Source organism: Corvus cornix, chromosome 1A (genome assembly GCF_000738735.6).
Source record: "Corvus cornix cornix isolate S_Up_H32 chromosome 1A, ASM73873v5, whole genome shotgun sequence".
Lineage (NCBI taxonomy): Eukaryota > Metazoa > Chordata > Aves > Passeriformes > Corvidae > Corvus > Corvus cornix.
Genome location: NC_047057.1, coordinates 61359413 through 61385591, shown reverse-complemented (window position 1 = coordinate 61385591; position 26179 = coordinate 61359413). Strand labels below are relative to the sequence as shown.

At 40.5% G+C, this 26179-nt stretch overlaps 1 protein-coding gene across 2 annotated transcripts in view; it reads left to right on the top strand.

Moving 5' to 3' along the window:
• The window catches only part of SCUBE1 (signal peptide, CUB domain and EGF like domain containing 1), a 194676-nt gene extending 172916 nt beyond the window's left edge, over positions 1 to 21760 (top strand). For both annotated transcript variants that reach the window (XM_039570896.1, XM_039570895.1), the window contains 11 exons: positions 499 to 591; positions 1280 to 1396; positions 2998 to 3156; positions 4163 to 4366; positions 5735 to 5896; positions 9192 to 9359; positions 10201 to 10362; positions 11754 to 11951; positions 13401 to 13553; positions 14027 to 14106; positions 15158 to 21760. In XM_039570896.1, coding sequence (XP_039426830.1) covers positions 499 to 591; positions 1280 to 1396; positions 2998 to 3156; positions 4163 to 4366; positions 5735 to 5896; positions 9192 to 9359; positions 10201 to 10362; positions 11754 to 11951; positions 13401 to 13553; positions 14027 to 14106; positions 15158 to 15310 — 1649 coding nt within the window. In that variant the 3' untranslated portion in view covers positions 15311 to 21760. The remainder of the gene's footprint in view (positions 1 to 498; positions 592 to 1279; positions 1397 to 2997; positions 3157 to 4162; positions 4367 to 5734; positions 5897 to 9191; positions 9360 to 10200; positions 10363 to 11753; positions 11952 to 13400; positions 13554 to 14026; positions 14107 to 15157) is intronic.
• Positions 21761 to 26179: the final 4419 nt, after the last annotated feature.

The following is a 26179-nucleotide window of genomic DNA, read 5'->3' as shown; positions in this document are numbered from 1 at the left end:
CCTATATGCAGTCAAGCTATTCAGACTTTATTTTCAGTTTAGCAGAGATTATGGAACTGTGCATTTCCAGGACACGGTTTTATCTCTGCAATATGTAGACACTGTTCTGGTTCTAAGTATGCCATTTTTGTTTCCGACGAGAAATTCTGTCAGAACCTAAAGCTAAAATTATTATGAAAGTACATGGTTTATTTTTTAAATTATAGGGGTGATCAAAGCAGAAGGACTTCACCATGGACAATCACAAAATATTTTTTACATGTGCACAGCTAACCTTGTGCCAAATCACTTACAAAATTATCATTTCAGTGCCGGAAGAAACAACTCTTGCCGTCAACACTGTGAAGTGTTCAAGCATCTGGCGAAGTATTTCAGCCATTTAAAACCCAAGTTCAGCACTTACGATGTCTCCTTGTTTAGCAGCATTAAGAAGTTGAAGCCTCAGGCAGGTGCTTTGTGAGGCTGTTGCCCGTGTGCTGACTGTGTTCTGTCCCCCAGACTCGGAGAACAGCTACACGCTGAGCTGCGGCGTCCCCGCGCAGCACGGCAAGGCGCAGCCCAGGCGCAACGCCACCCTGCCCAGCTGCTCAGGTGGGTGCTGCCCTGCTGCTGGGCCCGGGGAGGGAGGGCATGGACCTCCAGGGATTGCAGGACATCAGGCTCGTTCGTTAGGTAAGGCAAGGGTTAAGGTGTTGCCCAATAACAAAAGGAAAAACCTTGCAACAGAGTTAAAGTGTTAAGATAGAAAAGCAGCTCTTTAATGAAAGCTTTCAGGTGTGCAAAGTACGGCATCGTGCACGTGTGGTACAGGAGTTCTGTAATTCTCTAGGGTTAATTAATTAGTATATCTGGCTGGGACATCCAATAGGAAATCAGTTACCCCAGTAACCCACCCTTGGGTCAGCCCCCATGGAGTTTCCCTACCCTATTCTCTTGATATGTCTCTTAAGTTCTGGTAGAAAATACGATGTCCTTGTCAGGAATTCTCTTCTTAAGAATAAGGCTAAACATAGTAAAAGACAAATTCACCCAAAATCCGACAAGATGTGCAGAGCAAGCGTGGTACTAGCACATTCACTGATCTGTGTGGGCTCAAGGGTAGGTACTCACATGAAAAAAATGTACTTGTGGCAATGAACCCCCTTGCACAAGCTGTGTAATTCTTGGGCTGCCTCTTTTCTATGTCACAAGAAAGCTTTTGAGTCTGTTTTTAAAAATAAGTTTCAGATCTCATTTCATTTCTGTCCCAGTGGTAGATTTTTTTACTTTACATCAACAGATTCCCTGGCCCCTCCAATCAAGCAGAAAGCTCGTTTTAAAATCAAAGATGCAAAATGCCATTTACGGCCTCGCAGCAAAGAAAAAACAAAAGATTCTGGGAAGCAGGCTGTTTCAGGTAGGTGGTTTCTTCCAGCATGTAAACAACACTTGTTTTTTTTTTTTTTTTTGCTTGTTCATTTGCATGCTTTGTTTTCACATTGCAGACAGGAAAAAAATCAGTCGGAATTTAAGTTCAGGCCAAGGTTCCCACTCTGGCTGAACAGTGCCTTGGGTTGGATCTTGGGTGCTGAAAATCTCACCAGTTGCTTTGAAAAATCTTTGTTCAAAAGTACATGAGTTGGGAATTAAGCTGATCCTTTTTCTGGCCTTGATAATGGCAGAAATACCCTGAGACAAAAAGCTATGACTAATGCAAAGTTATGTGAAACAGGGCTGGTTTGGTTTGGTTTGGTTTGGTTTGGTTTGGTTTGGTTTTCCCAAATGAGTTTTTTAAAAGAAAACAAAAGCTGTTATTTGTTTGGTTTATGCTGGATTAGTAACCTATTGTGGCACCAAAGAAAACTCCTAAGAGGGAAGGTTATTACAAAAATCTGATGTTACGCAGCCTCAGATCTTTTGTTATGAAAGAGTGAGTAGTAATGATGTTAGAAAAAATATTTGTAAGATTTAGATGTAATTAACAAAAATGTGGTGTTAAAAAAGCTATATTGCTGCTTAAAATACCAAACATCTACTGGTGATCCATTCTCTGTTGTGAATTTGTCTTACCACCACTTTCACTAGTGAGTGTTAAGTCTTATATGAGCCCAGAACACAGAAGAGTAAAAATAGCTGTTTTTAAAAAAAGTGAATGGTTTAAAAATTTAGACTCATATTTCATCTTTACCCTGCAATCTACACATTTATGCCTCTAATTTTGCAAGTGTTGACTTAGGTCTTTGTCATTAAGATGCTTGCCCCTGTGAATAGGATGTGATTATCAGATTCATTTTTAAAGTCATAGAAGCTGAATTTAATTTTTTGGTCCATACAATCCCTTGGATGCATTTCCTTGTCCTTTGCTTGCTTTGCTTTGTGTTTATGTCATCTGAATCTCTAACAGTAAGATTATACCATACAACCACACCCTCAGAATTAAATCCTTCTGGTGGCTTGAGTGCTACAAATTGCTCCCTGACCTGGAAGGTCTATCACCTGTGGCAAACTATGATTCCTGCTCAGATAAAACCTTCCAATACATTTTCATAACCTCACAATCAAAGCCTTTTAAAGCCTTTGCTATCCGATGATTGTCACTTCTGAAAGGGATGGAATACCTGCTGATAGTTTCTAGAGGCCCAGGCCTGACATTCTCATAGATTTATGAAATTGACTCTCTAGCCATCATCAAATGTCTGTTTATAGTATTTGCTGATTTAAAATAATTTCTGTAAAGAGCTTTCTAATCCTTATGCAGGAAAGGGCTGGGCAGTTTTTAGGCATTGGAGGTAGCACTGCGCAGCTGAGCATCACCAGACTGTGCTTATGCCTTCTGCATTCCCTGGCAAAAGAAGCAAACCCAGCACTGCCCAGAGAAGGAGATGTCTCACAACACACAGGAAACACTACGAAGCCTGTCACTGCATTCATGATAACCCAGTGAGATATCACTTGTTAGCCTGTCACTTGCCACTTTCCTACTTGATTTCTTTTCTGTGTTGCTTCTCTCATGCAAAGGAGGTCAGTTCTCCTGTACAGACAACTGTCAGGTGACCTTTGTGAATCTCAAGTGCGATTCCTCCAAGAAAAAACGCAGAGGCCGCAAGTCACCATCAAAAGAAGTGTCCCATATCACAGCAGAGTTTGAAGTGGAGATGAAGTCTGAAGAAGTCTCAGGTTTGTGAAAGATTGTTCTACGGAGAGAAATCAGAATTTACTTCCTCAGTGTGTTGTTAAAATCTCTTTGATGCTATTTCATCCAGCTGCCATGAACACCTTTTAGCACAAGCCTCACTCAGTGGCCTTTCCAAACTCAAAGTTTCAGAGATTTAATTGAAAAGAACCAGGGATGAAATTAAGCCAAAGGAACAAAGATTAAACCTGCGTCCAAATTCCTTCAAGGCCTTGAGTTAAGTCATGTGCTTTAATTCAGTCTGATTTCTTTAAACAGCAGAAGTGCTAATTGATATACAGGGAACATAAAGATTAGGTAGAAGTTCTGCAAAAATGATGGTAAAAATATCCTCCAAAATGTAAGTTGCTGAGTATTTAGTCTGTGAATCACACAGTTTTATCACACAGTTGATAAATTCATGTTTTCTTACCAAACTTCAGGAATAAAACTAATTGATTTAAGTTCTTAATGAGATGGAATATTATCTTATAAATTCCAGCCAAAGAAAATGTGGACTGAATCCTATAAAGATGTCAGTCCTCAAAGGCAGATTTCTTAACCTTGAGGAGCACCTCATTAGCCAAGTGATTCAAACAGTAGTCGTGCATGAAAGCACCTTTCTTTTTGTCACTGACACGAAGGTGTTTAGGTCAGGGAAGTGGCAGGAGTTCCTAATCAACTGAGAAAAGCATGGGCAGTGAAAATTCAGGAACATTAATGGTGGCAGACTGAACACACCTGGAAGGAGAACACATTGGGATTGTCGCTTTCTGCAGTACTCAGCATGCACTTGTAGGCCATGGAACTGTTCCATGGACCTCAGGATACTGTCCTGTCCCTTTGAAAGGCCTGATCTTGAATGCAGTGAGCTGCTGCTTCAGTTTATATGGACAAGACAGTGAAGCAAACAGAGGCGTCACAGTGCAACGCAGGCTAAGCTTTTTGTTAAGCACCTCTTTTAAACATGAATCTCAATTGCTTCTAGTTTTGTTATCATTTCCCATCTAGACACCTGTAACATTGACTGTGTTCGGAAAAGGATGGAGCAGAAGCTGCAAACTGCAATCAAAACATTGAGGAAATCTATTAATAAACAGCAATTTTACATTCAGTTTTCTGGGACAGAATATGAAGTGGCTCAGAAGCCAGCTAAAGCTACTGAAGGGCATGAAGCGTGCAGTACGGGGCAAGTACTGCAGGATGGAAAATGTGGTAAGTCCCAACAGCTCAAATATTCAGTCATATCCCCCAAAACAAGCAGTCCAAAATTACCTTTTCCATGGTGAACCAGGGAGGAAATCTCTGAGATAATGATTGAGAATTTAATACTCAGTATATATGCATGGACCATAGATGGTTCATAAGACTCTGAGGGGAATTCATTAGATGGTTGTAGGAAATCAAAAGCATAAATATGGATACATTCCCATGCTGTCAGGTGGTAGGTATCAAAACCTGCCACAAGACAATGTTGGCAATCAGTTCCCAGTTGCTTCCATCTTATCAAAATATAATTACAATTCTGTAAAATAATAATATGATGTTTACCTCGTTGCTATATATTTACTTTTACACCACCACTCTCACTCACCTCACCACCAAATAATGTGTGATCCATGGATATGTTCTATTTAATGCTCAAGAGGTCCAGTTAAAAAAAATTGTAGCAATCTATTTTATGTAAAATACTTAATTTCTTTAAGCCTTTTCACATAGGCACTCTATGCGCTTTGCTGGGGACAGTGTGCTTGTGCAATCTTATTAATGGCAGTTCGCAGCACTGCAAGCTTTCTAATCACTTATTCAAAAATCATCATATCTATTTCTCCAGCTTTTTAGACACCAAGTGATTTACAAGCCAAAAGAAGTCAGATTTGATAGGTGCTTCCAATGAGTGGGTTCAGAGGTAGTTGTCATCATATGGGAACAGTGGTTTATAAACTGTATTTGAAAGACTGTTGCTATTAGTTTCTAGAAACTCGGGCATTTTAACCACCCCTATCCAGCAGAGAAAAATGTGTAATGCAGTTACATGCCCTGTTGTAGCAAGAAAAGCTCATGTATTCATATCTGTATTTAAGATGCTGTACAGTGGGGTATCTGAGTTGCAAGAGACACAAATTATTACAGGGAATACATTGCCCATGGAGAAATCTCTAGAACTGATCTCAGGAGACAGACTTTTTCTAGTCATCTGCCATAAACCCAACTTGTAACTGTACCTGGTATAAACTAAAAGCTCACATTTCCCACACTTTGTGCAGCACTGCTTTAATGAACTGCAAGATACTGTTTTAAGACTGCACCTAGTAACACACGTGTGAGAAACACCTGAGTGCATTACAAAGCTATTTAATAGTTTGAACAATAGAAGTAGGACCTCACCCTGATAGAAATTGACCTAGACCACAGTGGAGATGTGGTTTACACCAGGTGAGGATCCTGGCCTAACATGTGCGAAACATGTGCCATCATAATCCTGGGGCCAAAGACATCCATCTTCTCTAAATGTTTGCTATTAGGACAAATAATGTGATCAAAATGAACATCCTTACGTAGCCTCCCCTTCTCTTTCCTCAGTTACCTGCAGCACGGGCACCTTTTATAGCGGAGAACACAATCAGTGCGTTCCGTGCTCGCCAGGAACGTACCAGGACACAGAAGGTCAGCTCACCTGTGAGCCTTGCCCCAGTAACGATGGCCAGGGAGTGGCGGGCGCCCGGAACGTGTCGGAATGTGGAGGCAAGTTGAACGTGGTTATAAAAGCTTTAGGTGTTGCCACACACCCTGTGAGGCAGGGAGGCTGCGAGAGGAGAGAGCCTGCCACACTTCTGTCTTGTAAAGGTAACAGAAGAAACCTCTGTGCCCTTACGAGAAATGGAGGGTTGGGCTTGGGCCGTGCACTCACATTGCTGACAAGAAGATGGGATCTGCTACAGCAATGTGAGTTGTGGTATGGAAATGACCAAGCCAAGCAGAGCACTTTGTGCTTCAAGTCAGGTATGGAAGTACCTTGACTTGTAAGGATTCATCAGTATATTGTGAGCCAAAGAAATGGACTACTTTGGACTGGTATTGGTGAGTCTAATAATGAACCCACTGATTTAATGTTTTGCATGAGATGCAGCTTACCTGCTCTCATTAGCAGCAATTATAAATTTGAGATAGTTATGCTGCAAGGATCTGTAAGCCAGACTCAGAACTAATGACTGCAACTTTCAGTGCTGCTTGAATGCACTGTAGCTTTTGGCAAGTGATGTAGCATCTCTGATTCAACTTCATGATTTATAAACTAAATTATAATGATGATAATACCTGGTGCTTCTACTGTAATTTGATCAGTATAAGTTTTTAAGACAAAAAACCTGCTAATTATTTTCTTTACCTCATTTCATTACAGACTATCAAAATCTACTTTGTAACAGATACATTATCTGACTTTTAAATAAATCTGTCCTATCTGCTGCACAAGTTCTAACTTGACAACTCATCCATGCAATTTACATTAATGCTTTCTTCAAGGACATCTAAAGTGAACACGTGGCAAATGTCACTTGAGAAACTGCTACTTTTTCCCATCTGCTGAATAAAAAATAACTGTAGTGTCTCCAGTCCAAACATATAAATTTTGCTGATTTGCTGTATGAAGGAACTATCAGAGGAAAAATTTGAAACACCTGTGCATCTTTGCTATGCTGATTTGTATTTATCCAAAACACAAGAATAGCTTATCAAAATACAGTCTGAGTTTATAAAGATTGACTATAGCATACTGACAAAAGCAGCATAGCAACTAGAGGAAAAAGACTTTTGTTTCAAGGCTTAAATTGGAATTACTGTTCTGTACAACAACAAAAAGAAACCCTTCTGATTATTTTTGCTGGATGGATTTATCTCCCAATATTTACTGTCAGATCACAACAGTGTTTTTCTGCTCAGCTCTCCCCTTTTCCTCTGGAAGTGGCAAGAGAGAATATGCTTTGGACTTCATAAATTTCCCTGTCAAAGATTTTATCAAAATTTGTGTCAGCACGTGATGAAACAGTGTATTTTTGATAGCCAGACTTTGTTAGAAATGTACTCACTGCCGGTAATCAATAGTATTTTTGCATCCTATCTTCCAGAGCAGAAATGCTTGTGCAGTAATCAATTAACTTTTACTGAAATCCTCACTGCTAAAGGTGAGGTATGTACATTCCACAAGTGTGTCAGAGGTTTTAAGTGCCTGTTGTGCAGAAATCACTTGTAGCTGCAAGTGAACTCCGTGCTGGGGGAGTTGCCCCTGCCTGGATGCCAGGCACCCACCAAAGCTGATCTATCACTGCCCTCCTCAGCTGGAGAGGGGAGAGACAGGAAAACAAAGGTTCATGACTTAAGGGCAGGGAGAGACCACTCACCAAATATCAAACAGACTCGAACTGGGAAAATTCAGTGAATTCATTACTAATCAAAATCAAAGCAGGATAAAGAGAAATAAAATATCTCTTAAAAACACCTCTTCCACACTCCTCTCTCCTTCCCAGCTCTACCTCCTCCCCCCCAGCAGCACAGGGAGATGGAAATGGAGGTTCTGGTCATTTCATCACACTGATGTTCCTGCTGCTGCTTCAGCGTGGGGTCCCTCCAACAGGAGACTTCATTAACTTCTTCAATTTGACTCCATCTCATGGGCAAGAGTTCTCCAGATGAGTCACTTTTCCACAGGGTCAGTCCTTCAGGCACAGCCTGCTCCAGCATGGGTCCCCCAGAGGGCCACAAGTCCCGCCAGGAAACCGGTTCTGGTCTGGGTTCCAGTAACTGATTGGACCAGGCCAGGTACACCAGTTTTGCTACTAAAAACAAGAGCAGAATTGTCTTCAAATTAGTAACATCATAATATTTCTCTGAGGTCTGTGTCACAACAGCCAGTTTGTACAGTCATATTCCAGCCAGCTGGGATGGAAGAACAAGTAAATCCTGGAGATCCTGGCCCCACAGGTGTCCACAGGAGTTTGGCTTTTGGGGGGACAGAACCTGAACTTTGCTTTCACTCAGGGGCTCTAGTTCATCCTAAGAACCAAAGTTCCTTGTTCATGCCAAGCACCCAAGATACTGAATGCCCCAAGCATTTCCCAACAAGTACCAGGGCTCTTACGAGACTCCAACAATACCTAGAGCTCTCAAAACTTTCTTGTTTTCCAGCCAGTTGTTTCTGTCTGCTGTGCAGTTCTTAGGGAAGCTAAATTACAAAGTCCTGGGATTAGGCAGCCTCAGGGAATATGTAGCATCTCACAGCGCTGGTGTCCCCGTCTGGAGTGGTGTGAAGATACACATTCATGCCATAATCCTGAAAAACCTGACATCCTGCTTCTCAGGTTGTCACAGAGTAAAGTACTCAAGCTAGCGAGAACCAAGCCAAACAAATGCCTATCAGAAACTGCCTGGAGAATGAGTTTGGAAACTTCTGTCAGTAGATTCATTGACAAAACAATTTGCTTTACACAAATCACTACTTCCTGGCAGAGGAGCATCTGACAAGCACTACTTTTCACAACTACGTGGAAAGCTGCTAGTGTTAGGTATTCTCACAGAGAAGGTGCTGGACTGGTACCATCCCATCTCGTAAACCCCATGATCCACTGTCCATATCTCTAAAATGGAGATACAAAAATTTGCTTCATAGGCATGGTGCAGTTTCATTTTTCCCTATAAAAGTGCTTTGAAATATTGAGATGAAAGCCTTGGTGTAAGTACAAAGTATTCTAATGAAATCTTAATAGACCTATTTCTAAAAAAACCAAAACAAATTTAAAAATTATCCAGACAGAAACGTAGTTGCCAAAAAGCATATTATGAAACTGGTTCTATTTACTGGTGGTAGTTTTAAGAAGAAGATACAGGAACAATACAAAATTTGCAGGTAAGACTAGAAATTGATCTGCAGCTGTCTTGATGTCACATGTTCAAGTGAAAGAAAGCCTTGCTAACTACTACTGGGTTTTATACTCCATCCAGAAAAGTCAACACACTAATACAGTTTATAATTTTCAATTTCTAGGGCAGTGTTCTCCTGGGCACTACTCTTCAGATGGTTTTAAACCTTGTACAGTCTGTCCTCTTGGTACATATCAGCCTGAACCAGGAAGGACCCTCTGCTTTCCCTGTGGCGGTGGGCTTGTGACCAAATACGAAGGTGCTGTTTCCTTTCAAGACTGTGAAACCAAAGGTGAATTCAAAATCTTTCCACAATTCATCTTCTTACTTCTGGGCCTTTGGTTTATTATCATTAGTACCAAGGGGCTCTTGAAGGCTCCAAAACAAACATTGTCACTGTATGGGCATGTGATTAAATGAAATGGTCAAGAAATCTGTAAACTGGGAATGGTCTCCCAAGGTTGTGCAGACTGAAAAGGATTTATGGTTTTCTCTGGAATTTACCACAGGCAGGTATGGGGTCAGCACTGCAGCTGGTAAGGGAATCAGCCCCACTGTGTGGCAGTAAATAACACAAACTTGGATTAGACAATGCTTTAGCTTTCTTGTCCTGTATATTTTTATTTACTGTGTCAAAAATACTAAACACTGCAGAAGTTGTATGAAGTTACAGATTGATTACTCATGGGCTAGGCAGAAACTGTAAGCATACAACGCATTCTGTATTCCATAATATCAACTTCCAGTGCCAATGCTGAAAAAGGAATCTGCCCAAATGCATTTTGGTTTAGTTACTGGAATGACATGCTGGTCCTGGCAAACATACACTAATGGAAACTTCTCTCCTGCAACTGTGAAAGTAATTTTTCTTGTTGAGGTGGATTTACATCCACTTCCTTTTATTACAAATATATTAAATACAGTGAGAGATGTGTATCACACATTTCTAAGTCATAAGGGTTCAGCTCTAGTCATGGGGTTTCAGTTGGAAATACTGGGAAATACAGGAAGCTGGTGTCTGTTCTGCCCTTTATGGCCTAATGTTGCAGACCAGGTATGTCCAGGGCAGAGGAAAGTTCTCTCAGCACTGGAGGTTGCTACTTTTTGAAAATAATGCACCTCATACCTTGCAGTTCACTGTTCTCCTGGACACTACTACAACTCCACAACACATAGATGCATCCGGTGCCCTGTGGGAACATACCAGCCTGAGTTTGGTCAAAACTACTGCATCACCTGCCCTGGCAACACCAGCACAGATTTCGATGGCTCCACCAATGTCACGCATTGCAAAAGTAAGTTACATTTATATCAGTGACACAGAGCATGTCTTTGGGTCTGAACTGCAGCTCGAAGGCTCCATCTGTCAGGCTGGACTTCAGTTTTGTATTTCCTAGTTAGCACATATCTGCTGCCAGAGAGAATAGTAAAAGTTGGGAAAACAAGGAGGAAAAAGAGTTGGGAAAGTACCACTTGATGCATATGAGTGTTTTAGCTTTAATATGATTTCACAGAGTGCCAGCTACAAGTTAAAACTACAGAGCCTTTCATTTCCCAGATCCTGTAGCTTGTGTAACAGTGATTAGTATTTCTCTGTGTCTCTGTAGACCAAAATATCTTCTATCAGAGTAACTGCCATTTTAGAATAATTATAAAATATTAGAAGATACGGTCATGCATGCTGCATTTGCCAGGAAATCGCTTATGACAGTGAGATCTTCTTGGAGGCTTTTTTGCAGTACTCAGTCTCCTATCTTAATTACCATTTTAAATATCCCCAAGGATTTCAGTGCAGTGTTGTTTGATCTTTTGTGAATGACTGATTATTTTAGGCAAGAAATTTTTTCATCTCTACCATGCTAATTTAAGAGAATGTTTCTATAATAATTAAGCAATGTCATCTAACTAACTATTGATGTGCAGATCTACTGTAAATTTTTATTCTGATTATGTGCCATATGTCTTTTAAGCCCTTCATAATTTCTAATGTCATTTGAGTAAATTATATGTTTGTATGGAATTTGAAGAAGTTTGATGATCTTCCTGTAAAATAAAACCACCCTTGTTACTTTGCTGTCTTAGATCCTCTCAGTTTTCAAGCCAGTTTCTGACCTTGCATGGTATTTGAGGGTTGGATTAAGCAAAATATTTAAACACGTATCTAATTTTATGTGGATGAGTAGGCCTGGAGAGATCAAGCTTAAGTAACTTGTGCCAAATTCAGTAGGAGTTTTGAAAACTCAGAAAGAAAACCTGATCCCTCAGTGGAGATTCTTTATTAACTGGTTTAATCTAAGATGAAGCAGTGCAGATCTGTAATCAAGTAAGGCTGGCTATTGGGACCAGCACAAACCCAGTTAAAAGCCAAGTAAGTTAAAGCAGAATATGTTCTGCATGTCAGCACGGTATCCATGGTAACCACAATCAGATCATGTTTATTTACCTGTGTTTCTCAATCTAATGTTAAAGCAGCCTGGATGAAGCTTTGAATCAGTTCCTGCACTGGAGATTAAGGTTTTGCAATCCGTTGGAGCAACCTTGTGGATCAAATACTCCTTTACAGCAGGACAATGCGTGCGTTTCTAAAGCCACAAGCACGAGTTTAGACTTGCTGGTGACAGATCTAGGAAAACATCTCAGATTAACTAATCAACTAACACAAATGCTAATTTATGTTTCTCCCCAGACCAGCACTGTGGAGGAGAACTGGGGGACTACACTGGCTACATTGAATCACCCAACTATCCTGGAGACTACCCAGCTAATGTGGAATGCATTTGGAATATAAACCCACCCCCAAAGAGAAGAATACTCATCGTAGTACCTGAGATATTTCTCCCGATTGAAGATGAATGTGGTGATGTTTTAGTAATGAGAAAAAGTGGTAAGTTGCCATACATGGGTTATATTTTCTGCAAACTGATGGAGTGAATAGTTCATATTGAAGGGATGACTGTCTTCAGTGCAGCCAGTGTTTCTGAAAGGTTTCTTGAATGAAGTGGCACAGCAAGTTAAAACAGAACACTGCCAATAACAGTTAGCAGAGTGATATTAATTATTCAAGTTTATTGTCTGAATCACAAAGCAATTAATGGGCTTCTGTCTGGCTCAGTTACCACAAGGGATAAATCACTGCCGCTCTCGAAGTCAACAATGCTAAATTATATTTGGAGAACTATCTCTGTAATCTGTACAAATTGTGCTCTCACTTACCCTTTGTAAATATATATATGCTGCAGTTATTGCTAAATCTGGGCAGTGGGTTGGTACAAATGACACCCTCAAGAAATCCAAAGTTATCCTGCTTTTCTATGGAATGGAGGGGGTGCATTGTGTCTTTGATTATGAAGTTAATTCAACAACTTCTGAAGTTAAGATCCCAATGAGATGCATTCTTTTGCATGGAGGATGTGGGCATCCTTCTGGTGATTTGTTGCTAAATCTCCAGCAAGCACCAAACCTGAAAGGCAATTGTTTGTATGGAGTTTTGTTCAAAACAGTGTATTTACTCACAAAAATGGTGTCTTTTATTTGCTAAAACAATTTTCACAACTTTTTATCCCTGAGGGCCTGTGTTGACATTTCTGTATATCAGAAGGAAGACACCTGGTCACTATAGATGGAAGGAAATTATACCTGTCCAGATGAGATTTTTAAAAGGAAAGCACTTACTATAACAAAACACATCAGTTGTCCTTCTAACCCCAAACTGTGGTTCCAACAGTGACCAAAGCCAGTCACATCAGGGTAAAGCTACACTTCAGGCATGATTTGCCCTTCGTGAAGCTGTGTTGGCTGTCACCAGTCACCTCCTCACACGCAGGTTCACTGTTCCGTGGGTCACTGACTCTGTCAGTCTTTTGGTCAGAACTACTACACCAGACATTACATTCTGGTTTTACTGTGTTTTTATTTATAAGTGGTTTATTGCTATCAGATGAACTCCCCAAACTGGGCATGTCAGGGGATGGTTATCATGTCTACCTGGCATGCAGCTCACCTGTTCTTACCTATGTGGGACAAGCATATGGGAACTCTGGGATACAATGCTAGAGTAGTAAAAAAAAATAAGTAATATTGATAATAATTTTATAAACGTCAAAAATGATACCTCACCATCTGCTTAAGCTTCTTGCTGGGGGACTCCCATTACCTTTATGGAAAAACCTCTTTATAGGCAAATAAGGACAACATCCATTCTATCACAAAAAACTTCTGCTCTCGGGAATATGGCAGCTGAGAAGCATCTTGTCAATTTGACGTTTCTGACCTCTAGATGAGGAAGGGTGCAGAAAGTTATTTTATAAAGAACATCATTTAACTTTATTTCCAGCTTCTCCTACTTCAATTACTACATATGAAACATGTCAGACATATGAGAGACCTATTGCATTTACCTCAAGATCGAGGAAACTCTGGATTCAGTTCAAGTCAAATGAAGGAAACAGTGGCAAAGGATTTCAGGTCCCCTATGTGACCTACGATGGTGAGAATAGAATTGTTTTTCATCTTTGTGTTATATCTGAATTACAGAAAATTTTCCTTTAGAATATCTCTTACACTGCTTACAGGGACAGAAGAATGAGGAAAAACTTTATGTGACTCATTTAATTTTAGTTGCAAAGACTTTGAAATAACATACATATATGTAATGTTTGAAAAATGATTTTGTATCCCTGTTTCTTCATCTCTAGAGTGGAGATAATACAGCATTATTATCTGGAGGGAGTAGGGTTTTTTTGAGGATGTTACTATTTAGAGGGATAATTCAAAATCACTGTTGTAAAGAAATAGAGAATTTTAAGGTTATTAAATTAGAATTCAGCAGCCTGAGAGACACTGAATAATTAACTGGATACAAAATTTCTCACCTCTGTCTTCAAGAGGAGGTCTAGCTCATGTCTGACTACTGCCCTCCCAACAGATGTCACAGTCACTCAACTGACCTTTATTTTTCAGAGGATTACCAACAACTCATAGAAGACATTGTTCGAGACGGCCGATTATATGCGTCAGAAAACCATCAAGAAATTCTCAAGGTAAGATATTTCTGCTTTCTTTGAGGCCAACCAAGAATTCCTTCTCCTACACATTTTCCTAAAATAGTTCTTGTTACCTTGATAGAGTCATTATATTTAAAGCTCAAGGGTGACCCCAAATTCAATTCTCTGTCTTCTGAGGATGATGCTGGTATTTGAAGCAGCTCAAAATCAAGTAGCTCAGTTGGGCTGAGCACATGCTTATGTCCTTTGTGGAATCAGGAACTAAATGAAATGTTTGCTAATATGATTAATAAGATTGTATGTTAGAAAAATTAGTCAGCCAAGAATGAAAAATGTTTTATTTGAAGAGCCCTCTTCAGCCTCAGTCTGACATTTAAATGTTTAAATGACTCATTAAGTTTGCTGTGCATTAAAAAATCTGTTTACCTAAATCACTATCTTGCCTCAGTAAGAAATGGCTTTCCAAAGGTACAAGCAACACCTGTAACAACTAACTAATTAAAGTGAAAAAAGGCTGTTCAGAGGGGAAAATTGAGCCATATAAATGAAGGGCTTGGAAGGACAGGAGCTGAGGAAGAGCCGGCTCCCTTGGCCATCCCTGCCCAGCGCTGCTCTCTCACTCCAGCTTTTGGGTTGCTCAGGTCCCAGCGGCAGTGCACAGTGCCAGGCACAGGCTCAGCTGAGGCTCTGAATCAAGGCTTTCCCAAGGTACAGGGGAAGGTCCTCAGGAAGCTCAGCATCACTGAGGACCAGCCTTGTCTCCCACCCATGGAGGGAAGGCCTGGACAGCAGCATGGAACAGTCTGGAAGGACAGTCAGAGGCAGTTTGCAGTTCTAATGCCTGACATCTGCAGTTTGTGGTTAATTCAGTGCTGCCCTCCTAGGGCAGGACCTGCCAGGAGCACTGCAAAAACATCCAGCACAGCAGGTAGACTCATCCCTCTAAGACTCCACAGCACCATGGAGCAGTTTCCTTACACTGCTTTGCCCAGACTCACAGACCTGATTGTTACTCAATTTTGACACCTGTGCCAACACTAAATCTAAATCCTGCTTTTATCTAACGTATCTGTGTTGTCTTCCGTAGGACAAGAAACTGATTAAAGCTCTCTTTGATGTACTGGCACACCCACAAAACTACTTCAAGTACACAGCACAAGAGTCAAAAGAAATGTTTCCAAGATCATTTATAAAGCTACTGCGATCAAAAGTTTCCAGGTTTCTACGACCATACAAATAGTCTAGCAGTATTCAATTTTTGGTTACTTTGCATTCCTGTCAAATATCGGCTTTCCTCCATAGTAGAAACATTTGCTAATTTGAAGGCTCTTTCTTGCAGTCTTTGTTCTCAATTGTTACTGAAGAACACCTATAATGTTTTATAATTGTTAAAAGTCAATGTTCTGAATGGGATTCTTACTACAAAAAAAACATTGTGTATCCCTGAGTGCATCTAGTTGTAGATCCAGATTTGGGCCTGCACTGGCGTATCCTCACTTTCCATCTGAAATTTCACTATGTAAAAATATTCTTTCTAGCTTTTTATTTTTCATCAACAATAACTTTTGTCAAAGAAAGGAGGAATCTATTCAAATATGATTAAACTACCTGCAGATAAGTTCTGTTATAGAAAGAAGTATGTAGTATAAATAATACTTGGATTTTGAATTGCACTTGAAGTTTATATTTGAATCTTTAGAAGGAAACAAAACAATCTAAATTTTGTTATTTCTCATTTGTGGCTTGGTGGAACCTCTGTCCAAGTAGAAATCAAAAAGGAAAAAAAAGAAGAAAAAAACTGTATAATTTTGTTTTATGAATTACATGAGATTGAGTCCCATGCCCCAATGTCCTAATGTTTTTATCTGTCCTCTTCTAAACTTCTTCAGAGGTTTGTCACTGTCAATTACTTAATTGAAACTGATTTAGCTCTGGATTTCCACTCATCAGTTGGTCTCTTTAAAGACATTTACAGTAGGATATGTGAGAAATGAACAACAACACTAGTAGTCTTGTTTTTCTTTCCATTAAGAGAGCATCTAATTAAGTACAATATATAAATATATAAATATATACTTCTATTTGTGGGTACATTAGTAATGTTATCTCTAGTTACTGTAAATATTATTCATGCTTAAATCTTTACTCCCACACACCCTATTTACTCATATCTATATGTAACTTTGTGTAGACAATTAAATGACTTCTCCAAGTGCTTGTCACCTCTATTAACACCCAACTGAAGCCTTTTGAGGTTTTATAATACCGGATAATGGTTTACTCTGGGACAATCTCTTTCAATATGTATTGTTCCAGGAAAAATAGCATCAGTGAAGATGCAGTTGCTGCCCAATAAAGGGTCAGCTATTGCCTCTTCCTTGGGAACCCCCCCCATGCAGACCAACAGTTACCCCAGACTGCCAGGGGCTCAGGGGTGAACAGGACACAGTTTTGCAGAAGAGTTGGAGGGCAGGTTCTGTTTTTCCAGAGAACCAGCTCTCCCTTTTATTCCAGGTTTGTAGCCACAGGGCCCATCAAGCACAGGGACTGTAGGAGAGCTTTAGCCTTGTGCTCAGGCCCTGCTCGCAGAGCGACAGTGGCTTTGCCATGACGATAAATCCTGGGTTTCCTGCTGCTTCCTGGCACAGAAGCTAACTCAAATGAGAGAGGAGCCTTTTCTTTGTATTAGTATTTCAGCCTCTTTCCTTTTCAGTCCCTTCCTCTTGTGTATCATTTTCCCTTTTGATTCTACAAGTTTACTACATGGAGAAATGAACTCTCCTGGCAGCATCCTTTCAGAAAAAGATTAACACACAGTTTTGCTTTGCTGCATTTTTTTTGCCTGTCTACCCTATAGTTTAACACATCCTTGGATGTTCTCAAACACATATATTAGGGGTGGTTGTGGTTATCTTCTGACACTTCTTTTTTTGTCCTTGAGCAAGTACTGCCTAAATTTACACAGTTGTTTTCTGTTGACTACAAGTGGTTGAATATTCCATTTCTATGAGAATATACCTTAAGTATTCTGTTGAATTAATTCTGTTGAATTTTTCTACTTAACCATCTTGTAATTTTGCTTGCCTTTTTTCCTTTAGTGTTGAAAAATATAACTTTTTCTTTCTATGCCTGAACAGCCTGAACTTATAGTCTAACAATTCATTTTTTTCCACTCATGGACCTCAGATCTTTGGTGAGCTTTCTTTTTAATATATACATTAACCCTTGTTAAAAAATGTCACTTCTCCATAAAGGTCCTTTGTTAAAGGCTGTTAAACCTAACTTTTTCTTGAGGATGTTCAAACTCCTTTTATTTATTATTCACCAAGGGTCACTAAAGGTGGACAAAGAACATCTTATCAGTCCTAGATTCATTGTGTGCCTGGAATGGAAAAAAAAATTCTTTCGTTTTTTCTTTAACAGTAGTCATTTGTACCAAAAAACCAAAATTTTAAAAGGCAAAAATCCTTTCAGGTACTCAATTCTGTAGAAGTATATAGCTACAAAACTACTTCAGCCAAACAGTAGTTCAAAATCTGATAGGTTATTCAGAGTTTTATTCAGATCCATTAGAATGAGTCAGGATTGCAGACATCTCCTGAAAGATATGAAGGAAAAGAGATGAAAAATATGGAGAAAAATAACTTCCTCACTTGGCAAATGATTTACAGTAATCTTTAGACTTCAAACTTGAGTGAGCAAACTTCGGAACCTGGTACTGTACACTGAGTTTAGTACAATCCTTGCTAAAATATTTGTTTAACAACCAACATGTTTGGATGTAATACCATTGTATGACACTGATGCCAGAGCCCAGAAACCACTGGCAGCACTGTAACATTTTCCAGGTTCTTAGCTCCATGGGAAATCCAGTGCCAGAGAGAAACCGTAAGAGGGACATGTCCCAGTTCTGGGCACTGGTAGTGGGACCTTGGTAGAGCTGTGAGAGGTGAATACAGGTGAGAGCAGTTGCATTTGGCTCTGGTACCACTTGCCCTGACTTAAAACCACACTACACAAAACCAGAATTTGTCCAGTTCATGCTGACAGACCTGAGAATGAGGCTCATATTCCCCAGAGCCACGTCAGGGCAGGGACTCCACAGCCAGGACAAGGCACTTGTGGACTCCTGTGGCGAACACAGGCTTTGTGTTGCTGAAAGCATGGAAAGAAAGAGAATAATTTGACCCTCAGAAGTTGACACTTAAATGCTTGTGAACATACGGGGTGTTCATATTTGATATATTTAGAAAATGAGTTGGGCTTGAACGCCTGCCACTCTGCACAGAAATGCTCTTGGATGTGCAAATTTCTAATGAAATAAGTAATGGCAAGTGGTATATAGGGCAGTCTGAACTGGTTTCAGTTGATTTGTAGAACAGCACAGAATTTTTATATCAGCTCTAGAAGTTACAAATGCTTTGACTTTCATACTAGATTTATAGTTACAGAAACTGGCAGTCACCAAAGAGGAGGTGAGTTCAGCTCTTCATCTGTTAGTATAGGATGCCTAGTCAGAGAACCTGTTGCTACTACACAATAACAGCACAACAACAAAGAATGTCTTCTTCTACAGAGAAGACCTAGACACATTTGGCAACCAAAAACCACACAAGAAGAAATACAGCTGCCGTTAGGCAAACCGGCTTTGGGAACATGGGAGAATATAACATTGTAGCTTTTACCCTGAATATGAAATACTGCATTTGAACATGTCAATAAATACAGCCTTGTATCTGTTCTTACGAAATTACACATTGTCTGCAGGACAGCTGCAACAACACATTTATGTGTTACTACAGGTAGACTGAAGAAGTGCCCATGCGTGATTGCCCAATTCCGTGGCACAAACAAAGCTCTTTATTTTCAATTTGCAAATGCCTGTATGCTTAAAAGCTGCACCTGCAGCACTTACCATTTTAAGCCTCTCCTTCTACTTTAAATACTGCACTTATTTTTAATGAGGTGGTAGTGAATCATCCCTAAACATTCTCACAGGCCACCAAATCACTGCCTGCACACCTGCTGCAGTCCAGGACACTGCAGCAATCACAAGTTGCTCATCAAGCCCTGAGTTGTGCCTTGAAAGCACTGAGGACAAGGTGCCTCTGTGTATCATTTGAGTACAGGGAGCAGTGGGATTCTATGTTCAGTACATTGCCACCTCTTCTGCCACACTGCATCTTCCCTTCAATGACAGGATTTATTCTGCCTGGAGATTTAGCCCACTGATGGATTTAAAAGTCCTGGAGTCTTTCTTTCATCCCATTTTCTTGCCCTGTCTTCCTTCTTCCGTCATACATTAGATTTTTACCTAAAGACCAACATTTCAAAAGACATTTATTTCCTCCTTGTGCCTCCCCCATAGAATAAAGTTATGGCTACTTAAGATTTAGACTAATCCTTCCTACACAGCAGCTTCATTCTAGAGTAAGCACACTTAAAAGTAAATAAGCTTACTTAAAACTAGCTTACTTTGTAAGCCAGGTTTACTTTAGTTTAGTTTTAGACTAGCTTAAATAAATACAGGATTGGTCAGAGAGTTTTCAGAGGATCCCTATTCTGAGTTGTCAGCGTGTTTTAAAGAGCACAGCTCACCTGAAGTCCTGTCTGTGAGCAGAATGCAAGGATGCTGCCACACGAGTGAGAAACATCCTTTACATGTGTTCAGCATTCCAAAAGGACAGTCAAACCCCACCCTGTGCCTTTTTATAAGCCTGCCCAACAGATTCAAATTTCTCAGATCAGTCTTACCTATAAACAACCCAGTTTTAATATTGCAGATAGCAGGTTAGGAACTTCAGGAGCAAAAGTAGTGCTGTGGTTCTTATACAGGGTCTGCTGACAAGTGTTTGACAGCAAAACCCACCTGCTCTATGACAGCTCCCATGTCTGGACTCTAAATACCTTTGAATGCTCTTTAAAACTTAGCTGGAATAAAATCTTCAACAACTGGACCCAGTGGCAAATTTCTCAGTCACCTGAGGGGCCTGGATGATTTTTTAATGATGGGAATGAGCAACACACACAGTTCCTTATATCTGTCATGAGTTCAAGGAGTTGCATTTTTTCATAGTTGAAAACCACTGATTGACAGGAATGGGAGTAACTGGAGGAGTTCTTATAGAATCTCAGTACTTTGGGACTTTAATGAAATAGTTTTCTAGAATGAGAGACTGTTGTAAGCACTTGGGAAAAGGAATACTTTTGTCTTCCATAAGAATTTATGGAAGAAGGGAAATTTCTGTAAGGTACTATGAACTTACTCCTCAGCGAGAGACTTGGATTCAGAGACAAGTCTCGTGTTTCATCTCTCATCTGAATAGAAGCAGACTGGGAAAGAAACAATGTCAACTGTTATCTAAGGATCTGAATATATACAATTCCAGTTTGTTATTTCATTTATTTATTCTTGCATCATAAAGCTTTTAATCTATAAAATTAATATGTAATATACAAGAGTAAAATGTACAGAAGTACCTTTAGATGTAATAATTTAAACCATCTGTATTCAGAGAGTGGAGATAACAAGTTTAAAGATATACAAACAATTGCAATTCAATTTTCTCAATATCTAGAAAAAAAGTGGCTTTGATTAATTAAACTTTATTTTAATTATTGTGAAAATATCTTTTTTAGAGTTTGTTTTTGTTACTTTTTTAATTAAAATTATTTTGTAAATATTGTTTTCTATGTTTTATAACTTAGAAAGGCCATTAATTTGCATTGAGAGCAGCAGGGACTCAACATGTTGATTATAAAGATACTTTAGGAGACTGGGGTGGATGTGAGCAGTTGCCAGATTTATCATTCCAATAAATACAGATCCTGTTATTTCTTCAGTCTCACTGGCATCACAGGAAGCATTTTGTAGGGCAATTTAATGTGCTAATTTAAACAGAATTTACTATCCAGTGTCATTCTCAAGTGCTTCCCATTTTCATAACATACAAAGAATATGTATTTTAAAGTTAGTGCTCGTACTTCTTCCATTGTTAGGATAAGAAACAACACAAAACTCAGACATAAAAGGGAATTTAAGAGATTACACCCATGGATAGTGGAAAGATAAGGAAAGCTGTGGGATCTCTATGCTCGTAGGGAGCAGTGGAATTGATAAAACCTCACATTGGAGCAGATTACAGAGCCTTTTTAGGCAAAACCACTGAGCCCAGTGGTACTTCCACCTGCAAAAGAGTTCATGATGATCATATCCAGCACCAGTTTAAGCAGGAGTTTCTGGCAGGCTGGATTTCAGGGGGAAGCACATGGAGTGTAATACTGGTTTCTGCATCAATTTGCTCCACGTAACCACTGCGCAGGAGTGAGATTTTAAACGGAACTGTTGTAGATGCTGCTGGGACTTCTAAGCTTTATTACCAATGTAAATTGTGTACAAACAGCTATTTCCATATGAAGTGTACGATAATAGTTTAGAGCAAGGGTAGTGAATAACTGTACAAAATTTGATACTTAGAAAATAAAATACAGTGCTAAGCTTTACCAATATTTTAACAATTCTGTCAGATTTATAGTAGAAAATGTTGTTGTAAATGTACCTTATAAGAAAATACATTTCCTTTTGCCTCTGTATATTAATAGCTTTGATTGCTATGTCAAAGTTAAAAACGAAGCATGTAATAAAACTTTTGTTAAAATCACTTTCATAATAAACATAAAATGGAACGGATGCCCCTGCCTGCCATTTATTTGTGTATATGGACAAGGCTTCTTGCACAAGTGTGGACAAGAATCAGAAGAGAACTTTTTTTTGATAGCATTTACATATTTTGGTCTAATTTTCATCCTTAAGCAACAGAGAGCTTTTTCTTTCTCATCAAACCACTTGAGTTTTTGGGACACTGACATAAGTTCCCTCCAGACAGGCTTCAAGAAGAGTTTTTCAAAGAAGAAATCCTGGCCACAGTGAAGGACCACATCACCAATATCCCTCCAGGACCTTTTAACTACTTGTTAAACTGGTAACTGGTGCTACCATGTATAGCTCATGCAGCTTCCCTTTGTCACACTCCTCTACTGAGAAGCAGCCTCAAAGAAAGAGGAAGGAAGCTCCCATGTGCCAGCATGGCACGTGCCATTCTGCTGCCATCCTCACATGAGCAGCTCAGCTTGTTAAGAGAAAGCATTTACGATGTGACAGTATCAGCTTCACTGATTTTATATACATTGTTAATTGTATATATCCTGTCAGTATGACTGATGACTCTCGGTGTCTCTGGCAGGTTTGAAAGGCATCAGGAAACCGGCTGCAAAATATCAATTACTGCCTTTTTCAGCTGGTAGTAATTCACTCAGGTAATCTGGGCAGCTGTCCTCACTGCATTCCACGAACACACAACATCACTTTGATGGGACTGCAGACGTGCCGTATGAAAGGGCAATCAGCTGTCCTTGTGGCTTCAGAGCTTTAAATGAGTAGCAAGAAAAGTCAGCTCCTATCAGAGACAGAGAAGCTGAACCTCCAAGTTCCTAAGAGTCATTGGAAATCAAGTTGACTACTGGTAAGGAAGTATCTGTGCACAAGGACAGAATCTGGAATGGGAATCTGGAGAGGTCCCAGCTGACTGGAAGCTGGCAAACATTGTCCTGATTTTCAAGACAGGCAAGGAAGGAGGACTCCAGAGACCCCAGGCCTGTCAGTGTCACTTCAGTGCCTGGTAAAATCATGGAAAAGGTTATTCCAGGAGGTATTGAAAAACACCTGGAGGACAACACAGGCATCAGTCACAGCCAGCACAGCTTCATGAGAGTAAACCCCTGCTTGTCAAACTGATTGCCTTCTACAACAGGGTAGAAAAGGCTATTTGATAACAGCCACTTAAGTTTCAGCAGTCGTGACAGTCTTCATTTGAGTACAAGATTCTCGTTTACTGAAACAGACATTGCTTGGTGACAATTGCAGAGGGGTCCATTCTCAGTTCCAATCTTTCCATAACTTCCCAACAAGTATACAAAACATAATGGCCTGAGGAACAGCACTCTGGCACAACCTAGCAGGTAAGTGAAGGCAGGCTGGGCATAGATTATTTATTCTTCTCTTTGTCCAGGAATCAACATCAGCTGACTCCTGGTGTCACAGAAAGGGCCTGTCCTCTACAACCACCACAGCTGGCTATTTTTGCCTCTTAAATATAACATCTAAATGGGCAGTCAGCACAGCATGAGATATGCTACACTCCAAAAACACTTCTTCAACTGTAGAATAACAGCACCTCCAGCTCACTTGTATTGTGTGTGTAGAACAGTATTCCTAAGTAATGCTCCAACTGTTATAAAAGTAATATACTAGACAGCATGCTATGTAGCTCTAAAGACATGGGAAAGGGAAGAGCAGGGATCTGCCTTTCTGAAGGCACCCAAGCAGCTGGTGAAAAACTGCAGCAGTGGCTGTGGAGGTGCAGCAGGATGCCTCAGGACTGAGGGCAGCATGCTGAATTGCCTACATGGACGAAAGATCCTTGGAGTTTCCTGGCAAGATGTTTTTTCATGTTGTACCCCCAGAATGGGGACAGCCTCCCTCCACCCCAGTACTGCATGAGCAGTGAGAGAGTATCTTTGAAAGTAAAACACCTGCGCTTGTCAGCATGAGTTATGTCAGCGCATAATGTGGGTGCAGTAAATGTGTCTCTTGGGGAAAACACACAGTCGGAGTATTGCTTGTGCCAGACAATTTGTTTGGTTCATTATCCTTAACACACTGATCTCTTGCCAGACTTTTAGAGAGGAGGCTGAGTCCAGCCTCCTAAGATCACTCATCCACCTGCAGGGTGTTCTCCAGGGCTCTTTCCAAACTCCACGCTCACATGGGCGCCCATTCCAAGATCAAAACATGGGTTTCCCTCCTCACTCGGGTGTCCATCCAGGCACACAGGAGGACAGTACAGCCCCAGTGTCACATGGTAGCCAGGGTATAGGAGAGACCTCATACAGACTCCAGCTGACAGGTGGGTGTTCCAAAACCTTCCCCAAAATTGTACCTGTCCACAAAGCAAGCAGGCAATATCTATACACAATAACTGCTATTTTGATGCAGAAGAATACATTTTGCCTTCTTAAAACAGCCTTCTTACAAACCTCTCTGAGGTTTTAAACTCACATATACAGCTATGATAAAATATTTACACCAAAGGATGTTCCTCTCATCTGAGCCCCTATCACAGCTCTCCAGGCTGTGAAGTTCTAGTTTTACCCTTGAGAAAGCTGTTGACTTGAAAGCAAATGGCTTCTTTCATAACATATTAGAGGGTTTATTGTCAAATGCACCAAAAATATGTCCCTTCACCTCCTTTTCACTATGATGTTAAGTTTTCTGCCCCTTATATCCTTACCTCTCTTCACGAGGTTTCCATGCCATGTTGGCAAAGAGGAAAGTGCTCATGTTAAAACAACAGGAATGTGAAGTGAGGAATGCATGTCAGATCTATTTGGACGAGATAGCCATAAACATTTGGAATAAAGCCACAAACTGCCAGACTTGCAAAACTTTGAAAAACTCTAGTTGTGTTTGTTGGGGGCAAATGCTACTTCACATCTGCTAACTCATGATAAATTTCTGCTACAGACTGCTGCAGGGTGGGAACCAAATGTGGTGGTGGTGGATTAAGTCATGGGGCCTGCTGTGACTGAGAGGCTCGAGGGCTCCATGGGTTGGCTTCCTACGGACAGTGCCAGCAGGCTAAGTCCTCTTATTTTAGACTGGGGTGGTGCTAGTAAGCTCAGCCTTGCTGAGACCTTTTTGCATACTCTGTGAATGCCTATGTAAAGTAACCTATTAAATGTAACAAGCACATTGAGTTAAGGGCTGCACTGTTCAGGCACTGTAAATCAGCCACTCTTCCTCAGGAAACAATCAGAATAAAATACTGTGGTGACTTTCCTTTACAAAGATTATCCACAAACACCTGCTTTCATGAGAGGCTGGCAGTAGTATCCCTGGGCTATGGCTCTGGCATCACAGGTGATCTACATCGGAGTAGGAAGGACTGCTCCTAAAAGCCTCATGTTGCTCGAAGCAGTGGTAGAATGGTGAGTGCTGGCCCCCGCTCCCTGCTCCAGGAATTACTCCTGTTGTGGAAAACCAGCAAAAAAAGTAAAACAAGCTGCCAAGCACAGCAGCTGAGTAAGACCACATTTAAGTAAGTGCTGGACAAAGTCAGGGAAGAGCCCACGTACAGGCTTAACTTCAGTGATTCTCACTGTGTCTATTACCTGGAGTTTATCAGCAGCAGCCCCCAGACCTGGAAACTCACACAAACAGCCTGGAACCACAGCCAGCTGGCCAGCAGCCAGAACTCCCATCCAAAGTGAGGTGGAAGTGCAAACAAGCAGTGAGAAAGCACCTGCCTACACTTGGTGAGAAAAAGAATTATGTAAATCTCATGTTCCAACAGGATCACATTCCCCTTGCCTATGGACAACACATGATCACTGTCGCTCTACTGAACAAAGACAGGAAAACACCCCACACTTTTCCTCCCTGGTCTGTTTAAGGGAAAAAGATGGATTTTTCTTTAAGGTAAGTAAAATATTTGAGTTAACTACGTAACATGACAAAGACAGAAATGAGGGAAGGGTGGCCTTCTCAGTAAGTAAGGTCCCCAGGAGGACTAGTACGTGGTCAAATCTCCACATTTTACAATACTAGGGCAAGATCAACACCACAGCCATCCTCTTTCCCTAAACCACAGTATTAGCAAAAAATGTGCTCAAACTCAGGGTAGCAGGGTGGGAACGCAGTCAAGGAACACTGGAAATCCAACTATTTTTTGATCTTCTGCTGTTTAATCAGAGAGGTCTCCTTAGAGACATCCTAGTGGAGCCTTTATGCTGAGGAAATGTGGGAACACAGCACATGGTGAGGCAGACACAGTCTCACAGGAAAATTTGCCTGCATTTACTATTCAGATAGCCAACCTGGAGATTTGAGTTAGATCCTCAGATGCTAACTGGTGATGTATAGTTACAGCACGTAGGCACCATTTTTTCTCTCTTTCTACTTCCTCTCTGTCCGGCCAACCTACTGCAGCCCTTTAATATATAGACCGTTTTCCTGAATAATTCTGTGATTATGTGGAGAAGGGGATTGTTG